The sequence below is a fragment of the Harpia harpyja genome, chromosome 14, assembly GCF_026419915.1.
Source record: "Harpia harpyja isolate bHarHar1 chromosome 14, bHarHar1 primary haplotype, whole genome shotgun sequence".
Taxonomy (NCBI): Eukaryota; Metazoa; Chordata; class Aves; order Accipitriformes; family Accipitridae; genus Harpia; species Harpia harpyja.
In genome coordinates this window covers 18,249,619-18,270,828 of record NC_068953.1, presented here as the reverse complement: position 1 = coordinate 18,270,828, position 21,210 = coordinate 18,249,619, and the positions used below count along the sequence as shown (strand labels likewise).

Genomic DNA, 21,210 nt, shown 5'->3' with positions numbered 1-21,210 from the left:
AACTGGGTATTGTTCCCGTTCAGCTGCTGATTAATCATTCTCTTCTGTAATTGGCATTACTTCTGTACTGAAGTGTCTCTTCTCTACTAACAGGAGACAACTGATTATAACAGATACTGCTTTTGGGCTCTGAAATGAGCTTTCGGAGTTTCTGGGAACTCTGTATAATGCTGCAAAATTGGCTTTTGCCAAAAGCTTTTGCTATCATTTACATATTTGAAAGTCCCAACCTTAACACTTACAAAGCTGTTCAGCGAGCATCAGTGGTTCTTGTGTTTGATGGGAGTTGAGGTTCTGACTCTTAAGCAGGAAGGACATGGAATTGTTCTGATTTAAAGACATTTTTATTAAGCTAGAATTACTTATTTTATCAGTTCAAACCTGATGGATTTCCAGCCTTAAATAGCTTATTGAGTGTGGCTTGTCAAATAAGAAGATTACATGCTGGGCTTTAGTTAACAAGATTTTTAGAAATATGAAGCACAGATACTGAAAAAGCTTCAACATGTAGCAGTCCGCTGCATTGCCTGGGAGTCATTAATCCTGAAGGTGTTTCTGCTGCAAATCTGTGCTCGTGATTTATTGGTTAGGCTCCCTGGGAGCGCTGTCAGACCTGCTGAGACAGCTGCCGTGTGTCCTGCCTCCTCACTGCTGGGTGCAGTAGGGTAACTGTGCTGGCCTGTATCCTCCAGTGTGTCCACCTGAAGGCACAACAACCCGCTGGTGGCACGGAGCACTGTCACGACATGCACTGAAGTGCATCACATGAAAATCGGAGAGGGACCTGGTGTTGGCTTTTGCCCCAGATTGCTCTTTGTAGGTGTGTGGGAGCTTCTCCGGCTGGGTTTGTGCATCACCGGGGTCTCTTGCTCAGACCCGCTAAGGTTAAACTGCTGAAGAATTGTGAGAAAGATATGTACAGAGCCAGTTACATTTTGTTTTAAAGCTAGGCCTTACTCGAACTCCAAATTACAGTCTGAATTACAGCATTGTGTTTTCTGAGAAATCCTGCAACTTCTGGCTTGTAAGCCTGATGCCTGTGGGTTTTTGTGTTGAGGGGGACAGCCCCTTCATGACCAGCCCCATCACCTGGAGAGCTCAGTCCTGAACACAGGCTGGAAGGTCTAGTCTGCAAATGAGTACGTTTGAGAAATACACATTGAGAGAAATTAAATTTATTTTGTACAAGGTAGGATACCTTCGCACAGTGAACAAATATATTACAAATCTGTCTTGCCTTAAAAAAGTATTGCCATTTTGATGCCTATTTCTTAAGCTAATGCTAATATACAAGAAGGTACTTTTTTTTGTTGGTTTTGTTTGTTTGTTTTCCTGTTAAGCTCTATGCACATCATTGCATTTGGTTTGAAAATCCGGCTTTGAAAAAAAAAAACCAAACTGAGCACATCTCTGCTCTCTGGAGTCTCATCGCAAACTTTACAGTGACCCACAAACATTGGTCAGGCCGGCAGCTGGGACTGCTTGTGCTAGGTGTCAAGGTAGGTCTCTAACAAGACTATTCCATATCAAACTGCCTTTCTCTTGATATTTTTGAGGTAAGTCTTTCTATTCGTGTACATAAAATATATTCCTACTGGCCCTACAAAATAATTGCCTATTTACATCTCAAATAAGGCTTTCCTGGAAAATAAAATTACTATTGCTGATCAGTCATTGCCCCCATGCACACATGCAGCATTCATGTAACTACTTAGGCATTATCCTGCAACACGAAAATCTGCTGCTCTGGAAGCCTGGGGGATCTCTGGGCTCAGCTCGGCTGTCTTGCCGCTAAACTCTTGGTTTGCACAGGGGGGTTCAGAGCCAACCCGACCACCCGGCGAGGTCCTGGGTCCTCCAGCAGCGCCGTGCTGGGGCTCCCCACGCCCTGACGCGAGCGTGTTGCGGCAGGGTGCCCAGGGGTGCTGTGCAGGCTGCCAGCGGCTCGGTACCGCTGTGCCAGGGGCTTCGATCCCCAAGGCAAGGGCTGAGCCCCTCTGGGGACACGGGCTGGGCCCCACCAGGGTGCTCCAAGTGATCTGACGCCTGGTGTGACTCGGAGCCGGGATCAAGCTGCTGCCTCTGAGCTGGAAGGCTCCTCTTACCAGTCCCCTAGACCAGCAGGTTACACGAGTGATCATGCTTTGAGCAACTGCTTGGTGCTGGTTTCATTCTCTTCTACTTCCGTCAGACTGGCGAATGTGCAACAGAATTTTTTTTTTTTTATATTTAAGAGGCAATCAACTTGCTACTTCCATGTTTGCCTAATAAAATTACATACTTAGAATCAATACTATTTCATGCTCAAAATCTACAAGGAACTGCTTAACGGCAAATATTCTACTTTATAGGTCAATAAAGATTACAAAAAAAAAAAAAATCATGGTGGCTTAGTCCAAAACTTTACCATGAGCCAACCCCTTGATAATTACTTCACAAACAGCTGCTGAAAAAGAAAACCCAGTTTCAGCTCAATTTAATGACATTTCAGGTAGAATCATCAACGGATAAAGTTGCACTACATGGTAATGCACATCAAATTAAAGGGTGTCATAAATGGCATGCTGTTAAGTGAATCATGATGAGATGGTTTGTAAAGATGGTCTAGAGAAGCTGACGTGTCTTAGCTTTAGGAAAGGAAACCAAACCAGGTTTAGTCTGTGCAAACCTGCAGCGTCCCAGGGAAGAAAATGAAGGTGCATCAGTTTACACTGCCTGACAAATCTGTAGATTTATCTAATAAAATGGAAGCTGTATGAGGAAAATTAAAGCCTATCTGTGCCAGTCAAAGTATCTTACAGCTTGTTAAAAGTGTGGTAAGCTGGATGTGAGACTCATTGTTGAAACTGAAGCCATTAGCAAAGATCGGTGGACATTTGCCGAGACACGTTACATTTTAAAAACTGCACAGAATGTCTCTGTGTTAATATTCCTCTACTCAAATACCCTGGTACTGAATATAAAGATGAACATCTCAGTGCTAACTACCAAGCATGATCTGCACAGGTTGCACATGGTGATGGCAGTAAATGAGGTTTCCAGACAGTGAAATGACAAGTTTCCCTGCTTTCGTTCAGAAAAATGTCTATTTCCATGACAAAGATGTAAAATATATTCCAGTGTATTCCTAGTCACCTTGTTCCTAACAGTAAAAGGTTTCTTGATGCAGTTGGTAGAAATGTACATCTGTAAGTCCTTCTACTTAGCATGTTCTTGTGTTTTATTTCACAGCAAAGCCAGGGTTAGAATACATGCCACAGAGAGTTTTTGCCTGGAGCATGTAGACACCTTCCTGGGGTGACGTACTCCAGTCACACGTGGAGGAGGTTCTCATTAGTTCCTGTTACCCATATAAAAATGTCTTTATAAATAACATCATGCAGCAGCAGTTGGCCCAAGCTGATGTTGTGTTACGTTATGTCCTTGCGTAAGACAGTCTGAAGTCCCGCCAGCAACCTGCAGCGCAGAAAAGGATTGTCTTCTCTTTTACTTCCTCAAGGTCTGTGTTTGCAGCACAGTGCACCAGTGAAGTTCATCCCTTTAAGACTGCTTGTCCCAAGATGGCCCATGCGTCGGGCTGTGCCTTACGGGGAGGAGGTCGTAGTGACTAGGAATGTGACTGTTCCTAGGCAGGTCGTATGGATTTTGGAGGTAACTGGCACTCCGACCACGGGCGTCTTGGACCACGCTGACAGTGGGCTCTGGGGAAGCAAGGAAAATGGGTTACAGTAACTAGCAGTGCTCCCAAAACTAGTTACTCTACTCATGTATTTTGTCACAAGCACAGAACATCAGCTTCCCAAACCATCTCTTCCCCTTGCAGCTTTACTGGTAGCACATGAGGGAGCACATGGGGTAGACCAAGACCCAAGGGCAGGCAGTTCCAAAAGCCCTGCAGATAATGTCTTCAAAAGACCAACATTTCTGTGCTTTCAAAATCTTGCAGCTGGACTTCGCAGCAGTTTAAAACAAGAGCATGAAGAGGGGACTGCAGCCTTCCTCCACTGGGGCTGGAGGAGCAATTTGGTGCTGTACCACACTCACATCCACCACCATTGCACAGGCCCCCGCCCAGGACTCAGGTCCCCAAAATGAACATGCTAATGCACAGGCCTTCTCCCCCAGCCTCCCTGCACCGTGCCAAGTCCATGCTACTTGTGTCAGGAAAGGGGAAAAAAAAAAAACAATCAGCATCTACAATAAATGCACCAACTGTTGGAAGAGACCTTCTGCCACCTGCCCGCTTACCAACTTCATAGATGTTTTTATTGGCTGTCGATGAAGGTGGCATTTCTGAATATGGGGACTCCCTGTGACCAGGCGATTTCATTTCCACGTAGCTGCTCTCGGAGTGTTTGCATGTTAAAATGGGGGGGTCTTTAATGGTGGCATATGGGTTTTCGCTGCTGTTCAGAGAACAAGTGCTGGAGCTGCACACAGATTCTTTCATATAATCTGCAAAACAAGAGCGCAGTGGAAGTGTTAGAGTTGTTAGCTTGCTTAGGTTAGTTGCAACTGAACCTCTGCAGGAAGGGTGGGGGGACAGGGGGGCAGGGGGTAAGGAAGATCCTTGAAGCATCCAGCACAGACACCCAACGCTTGTGCTCTGGGTGTGTCCAGACCATTGCATCCACAACTCACTAGCAGGAAAGAAATAAAAACCTGCTCAATACTGAAGGTTTTGCTGTAAAAGGTTCTAGTTGTCATTTACTGCAATATTTAATTTGAGGTGGTAGTCCTTTCCCTCCCTCCCCCTAATTCCCAAGGAACTATATTTTAATCCCGCTCCTCCTGCCCCACCGATTTGCAGACCCATGCACGTGGCCGTGGCAAGTCGGCTCTGCAAGCAGGACCTTCTGCTGGTACTTGGCCTGCTGGGCCAGCTACAGGGTTAGTGTCCCAGGGGCTTTGGTCAACATCAAATGCCATGTGTTTGAATGCAAAACATTTCCAGTAGGCTTTAGAACTGCAGCAGTGCAGCGTATGCGCCTAAGTCCTCCGAGCGCTCCTGTTTCTGGGGCTATCCAGCACCAGGAGAAACCGACTTCGTATTCCCTCTGCCATTAAGACTGTGAGGAGGCTGCTTCTGCTAGTGGGGAACACTTGGGTTTCCGCAGGGGGGACAAGCCTCTATTGGAGCCTTGCTTTTGCTTTGCTTCCCCCCCCCCATTGCTGTAGACATCTACTGCTCCTCTCCCCTAGGCTGGAGAAAACAGGAGATTGTGACAGAGGAGGTGCTACACGGGGAGAACAAGCTTGGCATGAGAGTTGTAACCACCGGTCTCCCCTGTCGCTGACCCTGGCTGGGGTGTGCCAGCCTGCTGCAAGGTACAGTGCCAGTCTTGCTTTAAAAATAAAAAAAAACAATAGAGAATAAATAGGTCTTAACATTGACATTCAAGAACGTGCCATTGCTGCTGTGTGCATCCTGCTGGGCAGTGCCATTAATTTAGAATTAGAGCGATGCAATGAAAGATGAGGCATTTTCTTGTGCTGGGTTACAGTACAAAGGCAGATCCTGGTATATATGAAATACTCCCGGTGAAATAGCGGGACTTGCAAAATAGCTGCAATCCCAGCTGCCCCCGCTATCTAGTATGGGAGACAAAAAGAGAAATTCAGGTTAAGAAATAGACAGACAACAAGATATCGCTTCTCCTTTACAAACTTCATCTCTGTGCCTATCCGCCCCGTCCTGCTAACTCACTTGTGAGGTTTGCTTCACTCCGTGGTGCAATGCTCCCTCCATCAGCTCTGGGGTTGTGTCTGTGTGTGTGTGTGTCCATCAGCCCCCGCGCCTGGTGTCCTTCGTCTTGGCTCAACTGGGGGATAGCACTGAGCAGGCATCCTGAACAAGGTGTCAGGTCCTGCCCTGCAGCCTGTAGCAAGCTATTGCATTTCTGTCCTCCAATTTCAGTGGTATGAGCAAATCGTTAGAGTCCTCAGCTCTCAGGGTTAGTGAAACCAGCCTGGTAGGAAGCTCTGCTGCAAAGCAGACCAGCTGGACCATGCTGGGACCATCAGGGACATGAGGCCTGGCAGAGGCCCTGGCACCAGTGCAATGTTTAGTTAGTAATAAAGTTAAAGTCCTCATCTGACTTCAGCCTGGGTGAGATTAACAATGCCTTTGCTTCAAAGTGAAACACATCTGTTTTGGTACATCACAGGAGCCAGGAACCAAAGCAACACAAATATTACCCAGCTGTTGGCAGCAGGGTTTGGCCCTCCAGCTTTACCAACCCCATCCCAGTACAGGCAAGTCAGTGAAAAGCTGTCCCGTCCTGTCCTTCTAATGAGTGATGGAGCAACCCTGCGAGTCCAACAGCTTCCACACATGAGCGAGCTCTATGTTAATAGCTTTTGCTAAGTATATGGCTTAAATTAAGGTGCCACACAGTCTAGGATCCGTTAGTGTTTAAAGGTGAGGAGACAATAGATAAAGACTAACAAATCCTGTAATAAAAATCTTTAGCCTAAAAATATCTGTGCTATATGGACTGGGCCCCATTCTTCAGTCAGTGGGAAGGTTGTACATAGGTGAACTGTCTCATGCAGGCAAGGAACTGAAAGCTCCCGGCGCTGCCCAAGCTGATGCCAGTGCAGGAGCACTCACTACTTCAGGGACACAGCTCCGATGAGGGGCAGAGACTCAGCCCTGAGGCTTTTAGTTCATTCTTAGCCAAAAAAACCCCTCAGCTTCACCTGCCAGCAAGTTACAGCTTCTGGTGCCTACTAGGAATACATAGTGCTCGTCAGGAGAGCCTGGGCAGCCCTTAATAAGCCAGCTCTAAATTTTGGGGCAAGAGGACAGGAAGACTGTCGCAAACTTGCTTCTCTGCCTCAAGCCATGCTGCTGAGCAGATGCTCACGGGAGTGAAAGGCAGGAGTTCAGAAAAGTGGGCAGCATGAATAGGTCCATGTGGCTTTCAGACCCTGCGAGGACAAGAGGGCAAAGCAAGCTCCATGTGGGAGCGTGGGGCTGCCGGCACCCCAAGAGTCCACTACAAAGCACTCCCTGTCAGCACCATGGCTGTGAGGGAACAAATCAAAACGGAGCTGGGTTTTGATTCATAAAATGTAGATTATAAAAGACTGCCTGCTACTACAGTGAAAAGGGGGAAGCGTGAGAAGTCCTGCTCCTGCAGTGCTGTAGCACACAGGTAAATAGCTGCGTGGGTCAGCGCTGGTTTGTTTATGGAAGTGGGCACATCAGAGCTGGCATAGGCAAAAATCCCAGCACATCATATTTTATTAAGTCCAGCTCAGCTACTTTTATCTTCCTAAGCTAAAATTCACCTGTACTGCTGCTAGGGCTGACACTGCCTCCCAGGCAGGTGTCCCTCAGGCTGTAGCCACAGCACCGGCCCTTCCCTTCCCAGGGAAGACCAGCGAAATACCACTTGGGCTGCCCAGACTCATTTGGCCTCCCCCAGGAATTGCCTCTTCCCAGAAGATATTGAGAAACAGCATGCCTAAGAGCCAAGTCCTGCTGACGCAAATGGGAACTCTGTGTCTAGCTAGGGATTAGACCCTTCGCTCTAGATACAATATAATTTATGGAGCACCAGCGTATGTTTGGTAACGTGCTATACACCAGGGAGTCATTAGCCCACAAGACACATTATACGCAAGATTGCAGAGAGTTAACTCTAAAGGATGTGGAAGCATCTCAGTTACTTTTTTACTAAGGTAATTTGGGGATAATTAAAAAGTCTGGCATCAATTGTCAAATTTCATTTCATGAATTAATTTACCCCAGAACAAATGTATTTAGAAATTCTCAGCCCATTCACCCTGCGGGCCATGTGTGAGCTCTGGCGATGCTGCCTTGTCATCCTCCCATGTACCCACAGGGTCGAGCTCTCATGGAAGTGCAAAGCTCAGCCCGACCTGTGGCATTGCCACCAGCAGCGCTGGCACTTGCTGTAAGCAAGTGTAAGCTGATCAGCTGGACACGCTAGAGAAATATGGGGAATATGCTCTAATTTTGAAGTCCCTGTCTTCTGTGTTGCCTGGATACCAATCACCAGATCTTTGAGGGAGGTTTTATTTTTGTTACCAGGGACTGGAAAGGTACTTGTCCCTCCCACAGACCAGGTTCCTCTCTTTTGCCCTGAATATCCTCTGGCATACTAATGACAAGCCTCAGTACCTACTGCCACATTTGAAGTGCTAAGGAAATATGATGTACACAGGTAAAACATGCTCTTCTACTATTTAATCACATTTATGGATGTCATTCAGTGTAGCGTGCCTTTCTGGCTGCTTTCATTATCCTGGCTAACCTTTGCTGCTGCTAGGACAGGAACATAGCAATAGCTTCTTGCTGCTTTGCAGAGGGTGACACAGTTGTGGGGACACATTCCTGTACAACAAACAAATGAACCACACTGAACCAAGCCCCCAGTTCCTGAGGTAAATGCATTAGTGTTTCTAACTGCTTGGATTTTGCTGGCTATCGTGCAAAGCGTAGGGGTTTTTTTCCTTAAAATGTTAGTGCCTGAGGTCACATTATTCCACTAGTGCAACAGCATTCATTTAAAAAAAAAAAACCCACCCTAAAAAATAGAGAAGGACTCAGCTGCAAGGAGAAGCTTGGAAATGGTATCACTGAACACCATGCACAGGAAAGAAACTGCTCTGAAAACCTTGTGACTGTTCAACCATTGTCACCACGTGCCGCGGGGCTCAGAGCCGGCACCGCGGCATCCAGCCCCTCGCTGCCCCAAAGGGTTCCTGCTGCTCTGCCAGCGCAAGGAGCTGTCAGACACTGCGACGTGAGCTGGGCTTGTCTGTGGGTGACCCTGGCAAACACAAACTGGCCATGCCTGACCCCCCCGGCCTCCACTAGCAGCACGGCCACTGCATTTCTAGTGGCAGGTTGCAAAAGGGACATCCCTCTCCTGGCTGCCCTGCTCTGTGGACAGCCTCCAGCCAGGCCAGCGCGGAGCAGGGGCTGTGGAGCTGGGGGCTCTGGTCTCCTCAGAGGAGAACTGGGGGAAGCAGGTGGCCGACCAGGTCCACCACAGCATGAATTCAGCCTCAAGACACAGAACCCCCATGCCCCTTCCTGGCAGTGTATCCCATGCAACGCTCTGGGCTGGGGTCAGCAGCACCGAAGTGGATTTTCAACTGCAGGGCAGGCTTTCTGCAGTTAGACCTAGCAGACACTGATGGGAAAAGACATCATCTTTAAAGTGCCTAAAAGTATATAAAAGCAAAGCACCTGCCTGCCAAGCCTTTTTGCTGACAGAATCCAAATTTTGGGACTGGGAGTTTCTTTTATCTGAATGACCCAGCTTAGCAGATGCTTTCTCTCCATCTTTCGGATGAATTTGGCTAGTCAGGGCCAACACAAGACCTGACAGGGTGAGGAGCGCTGCGCACTGAGCATCAGGCACGTCACTCAGCTCCTGGTAGGAGACTCATCTGGGACTGGAGTGCCCATACTGCTGCCAGAGCCCCAGGGCTGCCTGAACCCAGAAACTGACCTTCAGACTGGACTGTCGGAAACCTTTAGCCATCCAAAGGCAGATGCTTCTGAGAAATCTCTGCTGCAAACTACCTGCAGGTTAGCTACCCAAAATCCCTGGGAAGTCAGGTGTGTTCCTGTGTCGCCGGCACTCTGCCCTTGCCAGCGCCAGCCATGCCTGTCTGCAGCAGCTGAGCAGCCACAAAGAACACAGCAACTTTCCTGACGTGGCTTCTAGGTCTGATTTTTCGATTCATAAGGAGATAAACATGTAAAGAAGATGGCTCACATCCTATATAATAAACAAAATATGTAGCAGCAAAAAATACATTTCACAATTCGCTGTTACTGTACTTCTTTTTCTCTCATTCACACTGGTACCCCACTCTCCGTGTGACTGTGTCTATGGATAGGAATTCCTACTGTGTGTATGTTTAAAGCAGTTTGTAAACACAGTAATTTAGTTTAAACTGATCTTGAAATTAATAGTTCTATGTAAAGAGAACAACTAGCTATGCTATAATAAGATTTTTTTTTTCTGAAAAAGAGAATCATTGAGGTAGCTGAAACCAGTGGATTGAGACAAATATACATACATAATCCTTTTAATATTTTAAATATAGCTTTATTGAGAAAGACTTGGTCACAGATTATTGGTTTCCTTTGGTGATTCTGTGTGGTAAAGTGATGTTTTTGTAAATATTATATCACTTTATTTTGTAAACAGCAGCTATGAAGTGACTAGTGTTCTCTAGGCCTGGCTATAAGCTCGTCATTGCTTTTCGTGTGGACTAGCTTTCAATATTCCTTGTTAGTTCAGATAAAGGTCTTGCTCTGTAACACCTCAGCCATAGCAGACCAGTGGGTGTCTTGAAACCAGCTCTGTGTGAAGGTACCATTTTCCCCGTTACTCAGCCGATACCAGCTCAAGGACATTATGGAAAGAGGCTGTGCAGTGTTTATCTCCTCAGCTGATGGAGGGACATTCCCAGCTGGTGTGTACAGACACAACACCCTCGAATTCTGATCAAGGATCTCAGCCTGAAACCTGCCTATTCCAAATGAGTCAGAGTCCTTGCTCCAGCTTCTGGACCGCAAGTTCAGCGTGCCAAACCCCAGTCCAGTCAGTTGGGAGCTTGTGGGGACCACTGTGCCAAGTGGTCTTGTAGTCCATACATAACCGGAATATTTTGAATGTAAACCTGGAGGACAACTGAAATCTAAAATCATTGGGCCTTGTGCTCATGACTCATCTATGATCCCTTTTTAGAACTGCCCTGGGGTCAATGCCCATTAATTGCTTCATGCCAGCATGACTGGTTAATGTACTGAGTGAGGTCTTTTCTCAAGCTCTGCTATAAATCTCTCTCAGCAAAGGCCATATAGCAGGGTCAGCTTGTTTTCTAGTGGCTTTGTTTAAGCTCAGGATGGCTAAGAGCCTTACAGAGCCACAACTTAGCAGGCAAATGCACCAGTCTGTCATCAGCAACTGCCGCCAGAAAGCCCTTGTAGGATGGCTAATAAGTCCTAAAAGAGCTTCCCCTGGCCAGACAGCTCCACCTCCACCTCCTGTCCCTGCAGCAAAGCCCTCCCTTTTTGTCTTATGCTGCTTTGCCGAGGCAGGAGCCTACGGCCTTGTAAAGACTTGCATCCATAATTCATGGGCCCCAGTCATCTGGCTCGGAGTCAAGAGTGCTGCCAGCTGAGCCACGCAGGCATATTTTGTAGGTAATTGCTCTGTCCCTTTCTGTCTCTGCATGGCCACTCTCCCGGGTGCTTAGGTCTCCTATCTCACCTCTTCTACGACACCCTCCTCAAACTCTTTGCCAGGGTGACTGCAGGCACTGGATACCATACCTTTGAAGCTTTTTTCCATTATGTATGTGTTCTGACGTCTATCCATCCCACAAGCACCTGCATAAAAATGATATATAATGGAAAACAAATAAATATTTATGTAAATTGGATTGCTTTGACTACCGAGCAGCATATATTCTTTCCTCTAAATTGTACATCAAGGCCCTCATTTAGGGAGGCTCTTAAGCACATCCTCAGCTGTAAGCATGCACTCAGCTTCAGTGGGGATTCTGTGCACACCTAAAATTATGCATATGCTTAAGAGCTGCCCTGGAAGGGAGGGCTTTCCTGAAGCAGGGTACTGCTCATTACCAAGAACAGCTATCCATCAGGAGAACAGAAAAAAAAAAATCATCTGCTGACATGTTCATTACTGAAACACCGGATTGGATCAGTAAAAGAAGCCTAAAACATATCCTTTCAAATCTGAGTCTGCAGGTTATGTTACATTTCTCTGTGGCTAATTTTAGGCTTTGTTTCATTCATGGATAGTATGTTATTGAATTCACAGTCTTAGATGCTAAGGTGTGTACAATCTTTCTAAATTAACTAATATGACTTTGCTTATAAATTGGCACAGTTCAATAACTGACGTGACAGTCGTCCCTAAGTGACTACAGTGGTCTGAAAATGCAGCAACTGAGAGCAGAGAGCTGATAGCAAAGAATTCTGCCTTATGCAACTCCATAAGAACTTTCTGTTCCTTACAGAAGCAGAGATAGAAGGGGATGGGAACCTTTTCCATCTTCACTACTGCACATTATCCTAGATATCAATCAAATGGAAAATCTAATGTAAGCCTTTAAATCTTTTTAACTATAGAGTCTGATATTTCTTATTGACTAGCAAAATCAACACAAATTTGGTTACTGAGATAGAAATGTCTTTGTGGCTTATGGGATTCCCAATCAAGTAACTAAGTTAAGCTGGTAAAAGAGCCCTGCAAACAGCATGTCCCAGAGGTCTCCCAGCTATTTGTCCTTGCATGTCCCCCTGCTCTCTACAGAAAAAGCTGCCACCACCACTGGCAATGCCGTACCAGTCCCTTTATCATGACAGCTTTGGTTTTTTGCTAAATAAGGAAAATCACTAAATTAGACAATAAATGTGTTACTGGCACATCAAAGACAACCCCCTTTGCTCTGATTCTCAGTGCCCATCCCTGAGCACAGGAAAAGGGCTGGTGGTACACAACAGGCTCTCTATGACAGGGCTCTTTCCATTCTGGCCAAGAGTGACACCCCCCAAACCATGTGAGCACTTCCTGCTTTGTTTTCCACCACTCGTCCTGAGCCAATTCCCAGACTCACCCTCTGAAAGAAGATGCAGAGGGCAAGGCTGACTGGGCAGTTTGGGCATAGTGGGGAAGCTCTTTCACATAATGGTATTAGCTGTGTGCTTTTTTTCTCTTCTGTATTGTGCTAGGGCAGAGTCCTGATGGAAGAGGCTGGACCCCTTGGCTCACATCCACAGGGCTGGTGCTCTCTTTCCCAGTAGCTGTGCTCCCAAAGGCCATCCCTGGTGATCACAGGTCCTCCTGCCAGGGCTAAGCAAGCATCCAGGGGCAGGAATGCCCAAGCAGTATTTGGGCCAGCTTCACAGGCAAACACGCAGGGTGCCTTGGGCAAGAAGCAGTCACACCATACAGAGCAAGGCTGGCGTGTAAGAAGCTGGTGAGCACACAGCCAGGGTTACAGGGTGAAAGGGCCTGTACCCATGAAGAGAGAGCAGTGGCAGGGAAGTGAAGCAGACCCAGGCTGACCCATGGGGAGGTGCATTGGACACAGCATTGCCCATGTGGTGCAACAGCAACACTTGAAGAGCCTTGGGCTTCAGAAGATGGGGATGAATAACTTTGCTCAGGACTATGACCTGGTCCTCCCCAGTATCTTTAAAATATTGACCAGCCATGTCAGAGTTAGAGACAAAGCAAGCAGCAAAAAACACAGGAGTGATCCTGTAGGACAATGGCCTTGTAACTGCTGGGGACTAATGAGATGATGGTTAGAATAAGGACCATTATTCAAGTGACTTATTGAAACACAGGTTACCCAGGGAATGGTTAGCTGTGCTCACTGCACAGTCCATCCTCGTACAAGAACGTTGCATCTGTTCTGAGCATCCTCATCAGATCTTTACAGAAGTGTTCCCATTGCAACTGTGAAGACCTGAACAAAGGCTGGAGCCTTGGGGCTGCTGTAAGGATGCAGCAATATCAGCCAGCACTTTTGGTGCTCAGAGGGGAAGGACTCTACCTTCTGAGCATATTTCCTCAGCTCGGCTCCACGTGAGCTCCTGCCAGTCCTACTGGAAATGTCAGGCATGTCTGGAAGGGCTTCTGCAGCAGCAGAGATCACTGTGCTTGCTCTGAGTAAGCCCAAACTTGCTGTGAGACCCTCCTGGAGGGCAGGCTGCTGTATTAATACAGGGCTTGTCTGAGTGAACCTGACTTCTGGTTCTGAGTCAGGTAACAGGCAGTCCTTGCCCACACTGAGCTGCAAAACAGCACATTGCCATGCCTGACCTCAGTTCTCTCTCACTCCAGTGTAGCTGTAGGAAACTGAGAAACCTTCTTATAGGAGGATGGCTAAGAAAAGGTGGGATACACCAGGAAAGATACAGGTAGGGTTGGTGCTGCCTTGGGAGGGCTACATGACCCCTCAAAGCCCTTCCCAACCTATTCCCTGTAATTCTGCCTTTAGTCTTTTATGTCTGTTATAATTCTGTGGGGTTTATAACCCATTTTTGTGTATTCATTGCATTCCTCAGGAGGTGAAATGAATGATGGATACATTATTTTTTAAACTGCAAAAGTAGTTAATGTGGAAAAGCCCTAAACAGGCCAGGAATCTAGCACTTCAGGAAAGTCTAGGTTTAAGTTTGAAGATAAATTGTCTGCTGGGGTGAAATCAGAGTCTTGGCTGGAAATATTTTTCCTCACCTCTTGACTTTGAGGGAAATGCAAAGTCAGCTCTGAGTCAAACTTTGTGGCTTTGGTCCTCTGGAATAAAAGCAGCTTTGAGTCACTCAAGATGTGCTGCAAATCACACTTTAGTCTCTGCATTGAGGACTGCTGTTAAAAAAACATTACAGATAAAACCATTTTTGTCTGCAGCCCGCTGTGCCCCGCACTCAAGCTAATGACCGTAACAACCTTTTCTGATCTCAGTAAGTGGTTTAGGACTTTTGACCTGCTTTGGAATAGGAGCTGGAAGCTGGACTCTGCAATTGCTTAATGAAGACTGGACTAGAGCAAGAGAGATTAGTCACAGGGCAAACAATTCCAGTTCTGCAACAAGAGACAGCGAATAGAAAATGCAAAGACAACGCATTCCTTGAACCTTGTAGGACTAGGCTGCATTGAACAGGTAGTGACACACAGCAAGTGACAAAGCCGCCTCTTCTTGGCACCACAGAGTCCCCAAACTCTGATCTCAAGAACATGTCCATGAGGATTACTTGCGCAAATGTGCTCATTACTAGACTCCAACTCCATTTAACAGATACTGTTATCTCTCTGACAAAGCCTGGTATTTGAAGCTCACAAGCAAATGTGGCAGCAGTAAAACCACAGGCTTTGTTCTGCTTCTTGTATTTCCCAGTTGGAAAGAGCACAAACCTGGCAACTGAAGTCCTGCAAAACAGGCAAAATACCTGTAGTCTAGTAAGCTCCACTGTATGTGTATGTGCAGTGGATATACATAGGTTTACTTCTATATATATAGTATATATGCATAGACATGCATACACATACGTAAGATTCATGTTTTTCTACACGATGTCTTCCTGTTAGGTTCAGAGAGAGCCCCACTGGTATCAGAGGGAACACACACATTGACTTAGATATAGGAGTTAACATTGGGTCCTCCGTTAAGACTAAATAGTTTTTCTTAGCATCACGTATAGCTAACAGCCTCTGGCCCTCTGACCCACACTCTTCCCAGGAAGCTGGTGCTGGGTCAGGCTGATTCACTCTCATGCTTCCTTGCTGTGTTTGTTCTATCATCTCCTTGATCTGTGCTGCTGTGGCACTGTGTAGGACATGCATCTGAAATAAGGACCATGGTAGACTCTGAAATGGGCTGTTCCTTTGGCCCTGAGCCCTCTCGGTATGAACAGCCCTTTCTCTGCTCCCTCAGAGAACATCTTTCTTTCTTTCTGTTTCCAAATAAAATGTCTGAGGAATGACTCCTGACTCAGCAAAGGCCAATGATGCAAACTGTGAGCAATGAAAAGGTGTTTTCTAAAGCTGTAAAAGTGCAGCCTGCAAGAGTGAGGAGAGCAAAGAGGGGTTAATTAAAACATTCATGTGCCCATTACCTGTGGGATTGCCTTTATGAGATACACAAGCAAATAGAAAGTACATGGTATTTCCAGAAAGCATTCTGTTGATCCTCTTTTAGACACAGATATACATTGCTTGGAAGTGAGGAGCTGTGGTGCCAAGCACACAGAAAAGGGCATGATACCATCAATCAGCTGAGCAGTAGTGCTCTGCTGCTGCTAGGAACAGTCTCTTGGCTTCTCTTGAGCTGCCAGCCGCTGCTCCTGCATAAGGCAGCACCTTCTCCTTGGGAGTAGCTGCTTCTCCTGCTCTCCCTGAGCTGTGAGATCAAAGTGGGGGTCTAAGCCTGGATCCAGTGTGGTATCGAGAAGCAAGGTTTTCCCCATTGGAAGGGTCCCTGAATCCTTACATCCACGACCCTGAAAAGTGATGGTATGCTACAGTTGAAAATACAAAAGGTGTCAGCCCAGGACATGTCTGGACAGCATCCAACTTTGAGCACAGTATTTGATCAGAAATGTGTTTCATAGGTCAAAAAAAAAAAAAAAAAAAGGAATTAAGAAAACTCCTTATGATTGCAGGTGTTAGAAGATTAGTGTCCGGGTTAATTTTCACATGGATATTCTTACAATTTCCTTTCCCCCAACTATAATTCATATTTGTGACACTTGCAATTTCTAACAAGCCTACAGACATTTTTGTGAGCCTGATGCTCTTTCTCATCTGGTTGGTCCAAAGAGCCTATCCTTTGGGACCACTGCCTCAGCTGGAGGAGTCACTGGCTGAAGAAAAAGGGAGGTGACCAGAAGAGCTGAGGGTTTTCCATCCATTCCGAACTTCTCTTCAATTTCCCTTTAAGTCTTCTTCCCTGCCTCTAGCTCACTTACACATCTGCTCTCTATAACATTTCACAACAGAGGAGTTGTCCACTGCTATTTTAACTATTTTTAATTGAATCCAGCCATGCACAATGCTTGGCTGCTATTCCAACCCATGAGCTGGAGCATCTGTGTCATAAAAACTAAGGCTCATGGTGGGATGAGAAGGTGGTACACCTCTTTAACTCTTTGGTACTTCCATGCATGATGCAGCTTAAAGGTCAAGATCCCCTATGTGACCTTATTAGGCTTCACTTATATTTTATGTTTACAATTCAAAATGGAAGTTTTTAACTTTCTTCTGAAATTTGCACAGGTAAATGGAATCTGCAGCTTTTCTTGCATAAAAGTAATACCATGAAAACATTTTACAGTTTCATGTAAAAATGGCCTTGATCTGAGCAAGAATTCAACATTATGAAAGTTAGCATAAGCAAGCATTAATCTTGGTGCTGAAAGGGAAGAAGAAAATATCTCATATTTATTAATTAGTGTGAAAAAGACATCTTGAAAGAAACAAAAAAAAAAGGAAAAAAGTATCTGGGATGCAAAATGCCTTGGAAAAAATTGTGACTGTTTTGCTGGAGATGACTTAGCTAAAGTATTTATCACTTCTACATCATTCTTACTGCAAAGAGATTTAGCATCAGTTCTGCTAGTAAAATAAAATGCATGAATGCAGGACAAATGTGGCACACAGGGTGTTCAGGGCACCACAAGATAAAAACAAATAAAGCTAGTGAGCAAAGCAGTAAAATGGTAAAAGGAAAAGTAACTTGATTTGAGGAGCATTTGGAAATCCTCATCTCCCCCAACTCTCCATGTCAAGTACAGATAAGCACAACAGCGGTTCTGCAGCTTATTATACAGAAGAAAACATTAATGGTTGATAATGATGGAAAAGGTTTTGCATTGAAGCTTGACAAGTTTGTGATTTTCCTGATGCAGGGAAGACTTGATCTTTGGAGGAGGGCATGGTTTGTGACCAAAAGAGCAGTGACAAGATGTGATGCCTGGTGGTGCCCTATGTTAATTCCTTTGCCACATGAGCTGTGAGATAGTTGACCTTAAAAATCCCATAATACCACTTAATACTGCGCTTTACCCCATACTGCAAATTTTCAGTAAGATATTAGTAATCCCAGTAAAGGAAAGAGCAAATGCTTTCTGCCACTGACAAGCTAAACTCCAAGTGCTCAGATAGGAAAACAAATAGCATCCAAAGCACTAAATCTGGATCGGCTTTGAGATAAGAGCTGCTAAAAACCCTGTTAAAACTGAAGCCAGGGAGAATAAACTTGGAAAGAGCAATTAAACTTCACTCTTGGCTTGTTTGCCCTGGCTGGTTGTTCAAAATTGCCTGAAAAATGTCCACTGAATGATTAACTGGGAGATAACAGGGTGTATTGCACGCTCCAGCTCCCGCCAGAGGCTCCAGAGTTTTATCAAGATGCCAGTATTTAGTGCTAAACTTTATTCAGCGTGAAAAAAAAAAAATCCCAAATTTGAATTTTTAATGTTCTAAGTTAGTCCTTAGAAAACATTTCCAGAGTAGATGATAGTGATTCAACTGAGCAACCTAGGAAGGGAGACTATAATGAATATTGACTCTGCTTTCCCAATCTGTGGTTTGTGGTAAAGGACACAATTTTCAGTTCTCCATCTTTCACTACTGGCAATTCTGATTGTGAAATAAAGACGCCACCAATATTCTTCATTATTGTTAATGCCTTTATGAAAGGCTGATTTGGATTTGGAATTGCTCTAAAGTCTACTAAAGTGATTAAACTGTTTAAAACTTACTGACCTAGTTCATTCAGATAGCTGTAGGGTCTCCAGTCTGCAGTTTCTCTGTCAAGGATTTTGTTACTGAGCTGTTCAAAAAGTATGATAATGGGTTAATGCTGAAATAAACAGACAGTTCCCACCCAAGACTTCAGCCCAATGATGTCACGAATAAAAATGGGAGATGACTATTACCTTGGCCTCACCATTTCAGTTCTTTATCTGTATGAATTTGACAGTTGTTCACTAGCATTAGGGAAAATCACAAAGGAAAGTCACTTCACCAAGCAATGAACACAAGCATGCTGGAAAATACTACAAGATTTCCTTCAGTAACCAGTAATCACGACTCGAATGCCTGTGTACATGGAGTGACATGCCAGCAGTTTCAAACTAATGAAGATGGATGGATCAAAACCACCTACATAAGCATGCAGACAGGAGCCGTTTGGAACAAAGGGGATTTGCTAATACATCTGTGTATTTAGTTAAAAGAGTTGTAATGGCTACAAGATTTCTCTCAATTCAAGGAAAATAACATTGGCAATAATGAAGCATAAAGCCCCGTGCAGATCTGCCAGCACAAGCAGAGAGGAGTCCAGGGCTGCCATCCAGACACTACTGTTGGAAAAACACCTCCTGCAGTGTGGCAGCTGGGACTCCCGTGTGCCCAGGGTGCTGCTGGCTCCTGTGCCAGGGCGGCTGGAGAGGGGTGGCCGGGCAGAGCCTGCGCCACCGGAGTGGTACCATCTGCAGAAGGTTGCTATTGTATTAAGCACATGTGTCAATATGCTCTTGATTTTTCTGCCATTTGTAGAAGTCTCATTTGAGCTAGGTAATGCGCAGCAACGTCAAGAGGCAAGCACAGCTTCTGCCTGAGGGCTGGGGATTTTGGGGACCTGGAGTGAGCTCGCTGGAGTGTCTCTTATGACGGTCAGTGAAAGGAGGGGGTTGCCATTTTGTGGGTGCATGGCTCCACTAGGCTGGGGCACCACAGCAAAAGTGGCTCTACAAAGCGTATGGTGACCAGTTGAGTCCCAGCAAGGAGGGTCTATGAATCACTGTAGTTGCTAAAGCTGCTGAGTTTTCCACCTTGACATTTTTTCCTTGAAAGCTACACCTGCTGAAAGTACAGCTGGTCCTGAGGAAGTGTCAGTTCAAGAGCAAATCCCAACCCCGTTTCTGAAAAATTAAAGTTATGAAGCCATTGTTGCTCTCCTGTGTCTGCTTCCAAACTGGAAAGCCTCCTGCCTCTGTTTCAGAGGGTTCAGCTCTGCTATTTTACGGTATTTACAAGAAAATGCATAACAATAAAGGAGGTTAAAATTGAAATAAAGTATTCAAAATTACCACAACATTTCATTTTTCCTGATTTCTCATTAATTTTTCCTTAGCTTTCATAACGGGTTTTAAGACCTGGAACAAAAAACGCCACTGATATGTTGAAGGCTATTGCCCCGCTGGCACACAGCACCTACAGCCAGACCCCAAAGGTATTTTCACCTACCTTCAAAGTCCTATTTAACAGCCCTCAGTGCCACAGCCACCCCACTTCAGGGTGCAGCAGCCCCACATTGTCCCTGTGTCTGCAGAGCACCCACTGTCCCCGGACACTGAGGACGGCTTTGCAGGAAGCCCAGAGTCCCCCAACACTCCTGGAAATACCTGAAAGTGCACGTGCCACCTGAGGGAAGGGGGACATGGCCCTGTCCCCTCAGGACATGTAGTCCCACACGTCCCCCGAGTGTGTGGTCACAAATACCTTTACGTTGTGCTACCAGCCCAGGAACCCAGCGAAGGGTGAGGTGCACTGTGCAGGGTGCTGTGCAAAGAGACACGAAGGCCCAAACCCTGTTTTGGACAGATTTCCTTAAAGGAAACACAGCCAGATGGGGAGGGATAAAAGGGCTGTCCCGTGTAGCAGTCAGGGATGCTGCTCTGTGCCGTGTAACACGGACACAATCTCAGGGGCAGGGCAGTCACCGAGCAAAGTGGTTTAGCCAGTTGAGTCTGCCGCAAGGAGCACACCACGACCTGCAAGGAATAACCATGTCATGGGAGGTGGAGAAATACAGCATGAAGGAGAAATGCTGGACCAAGAGAGGGGAGGAGGGCATGAGGTTGGGCAGTCATGCAGCTCCTCTGCCCCTTGGTTTAGGTGGTGACCACACTGGGGAGGGCTTAGGGTCAGGAAATCTCCTCTGGCAAAAGTTTCTCTATAAATAGGGCAATGGGGACCAGCAGGATCCTCCCAGCCAGGCAGATGTTCTTCTGCAAGCTTCCCCAAAGCTCGGTCACTGAAGATAAAGCTGCAGAGCTCTGCATCCTCTCCCTTATCTCTAGGGAAAGCATCTGCAAATACTCCTCTCTACCAGGAGCACCACATTTAGGACAACTACACTATATATTACAAACTGCACATTGACATTTAGAAGCTTTTATCTGATCGCAGAAACTAGGTTTCATTTGGGTGAAGATTTGTAACAACCAGAGGCAAAACCTTGCCCTCATTGACTGAATCCTGCTGATTGAATTCCATTTTTTCAGGACGCAGAGAGTGGTCTGATGAGTTTTTACACCAAATGTAATCTGCCCTGGCTTAATCAGACACAGGGGAAACCACGGTGTGAGCACTGCACAGAGACACAGGAGACAGCATAGATAGAAAAGGCTGTGCGCGCACACACACACACATGCACACACAAAATGTTGGGTCTCTCTACAAGCAAGTGCCCAGTATTTTAGAGCTATTCAGCTGAAGCTTTTACACAAATAGGTTTCGTCATTTGCAAAGCATGTAATTGTGCTCCAGATGGGCTGAACTCCAGCCTGCAAGAAAGATTCAGGACACACAATAGCACAAATACACCGACTATACACACACACAGACGTGTGCGTATATATATATATATATATGAAGGTATACACACAGG

General features: G+C 45.9%; 1 protein-coding gene and 1 long non-coding RNA gene across 12 annotated transcripts in view; one reads left to right on the top strand and one right to left on the bottom strand.

Moving 5' to 3' along the window:
• Positions 1-1,409: 1,409 nt before the first annotated feature.
• On the top strand, positions 1,410-16,023 carry LOC128150735 (uncharacterized). 2 transcript variants are annotated; one of them, XR_008238158.1, is made up of 4 exons: positions 1,410-1,499; positions 5,203-5,328; positions 8,063-8,195; positions 13,875-16,023. It is a non-coding gene; the product is annotated as an uncharacterized LOC128150735 (long non-coding RNA). The 2 variants fall into 2 exon arrangements; XR_008238157.1 differs by lacking the exon at positions 13,875-16,023 and having other exon boundaries at positions 8,063-8,327.
• MEGF11 (multiple EGF like domains 11) overlaps positions 2,448-21,210 on the bottom strand; it is a 293,615-nt gene continuing 274,852 nt past the window's right edge. For 4 of the 10 annotated variants that reach the window (XM_052807161.1, XM_052807162.1, XM_052807168.1 and 1 more), the window contains 4 exons: positions 18,300-18,366; positions 11,330-11,386; positions 4,249-4,455; positions 2,448-3,701 (listed from right to left, as the gene is read on the bottom strand). In XM_052807161.1, coding sequence (XP_052663121.1) covers positions 3,541-3,701; positions 4,249-4,455; positions 11,330-11,386; positions 18,300-18,366 — 492 coding nt within the window. In that variant the 3' untranslated portion in view covers positions 2,448-3,540. Of the gene's footprint in view, positions 3,702-4,248; positions 5,593-11,324; positions 11,387-18,299; positions 18,367-21,210 lie in introns of those variants that run through there. The other 6 variants (XM_052807163.1, XM_052807166.1, XM_052807167.1 and 3 more) reach the window with 5 other exon arrangements.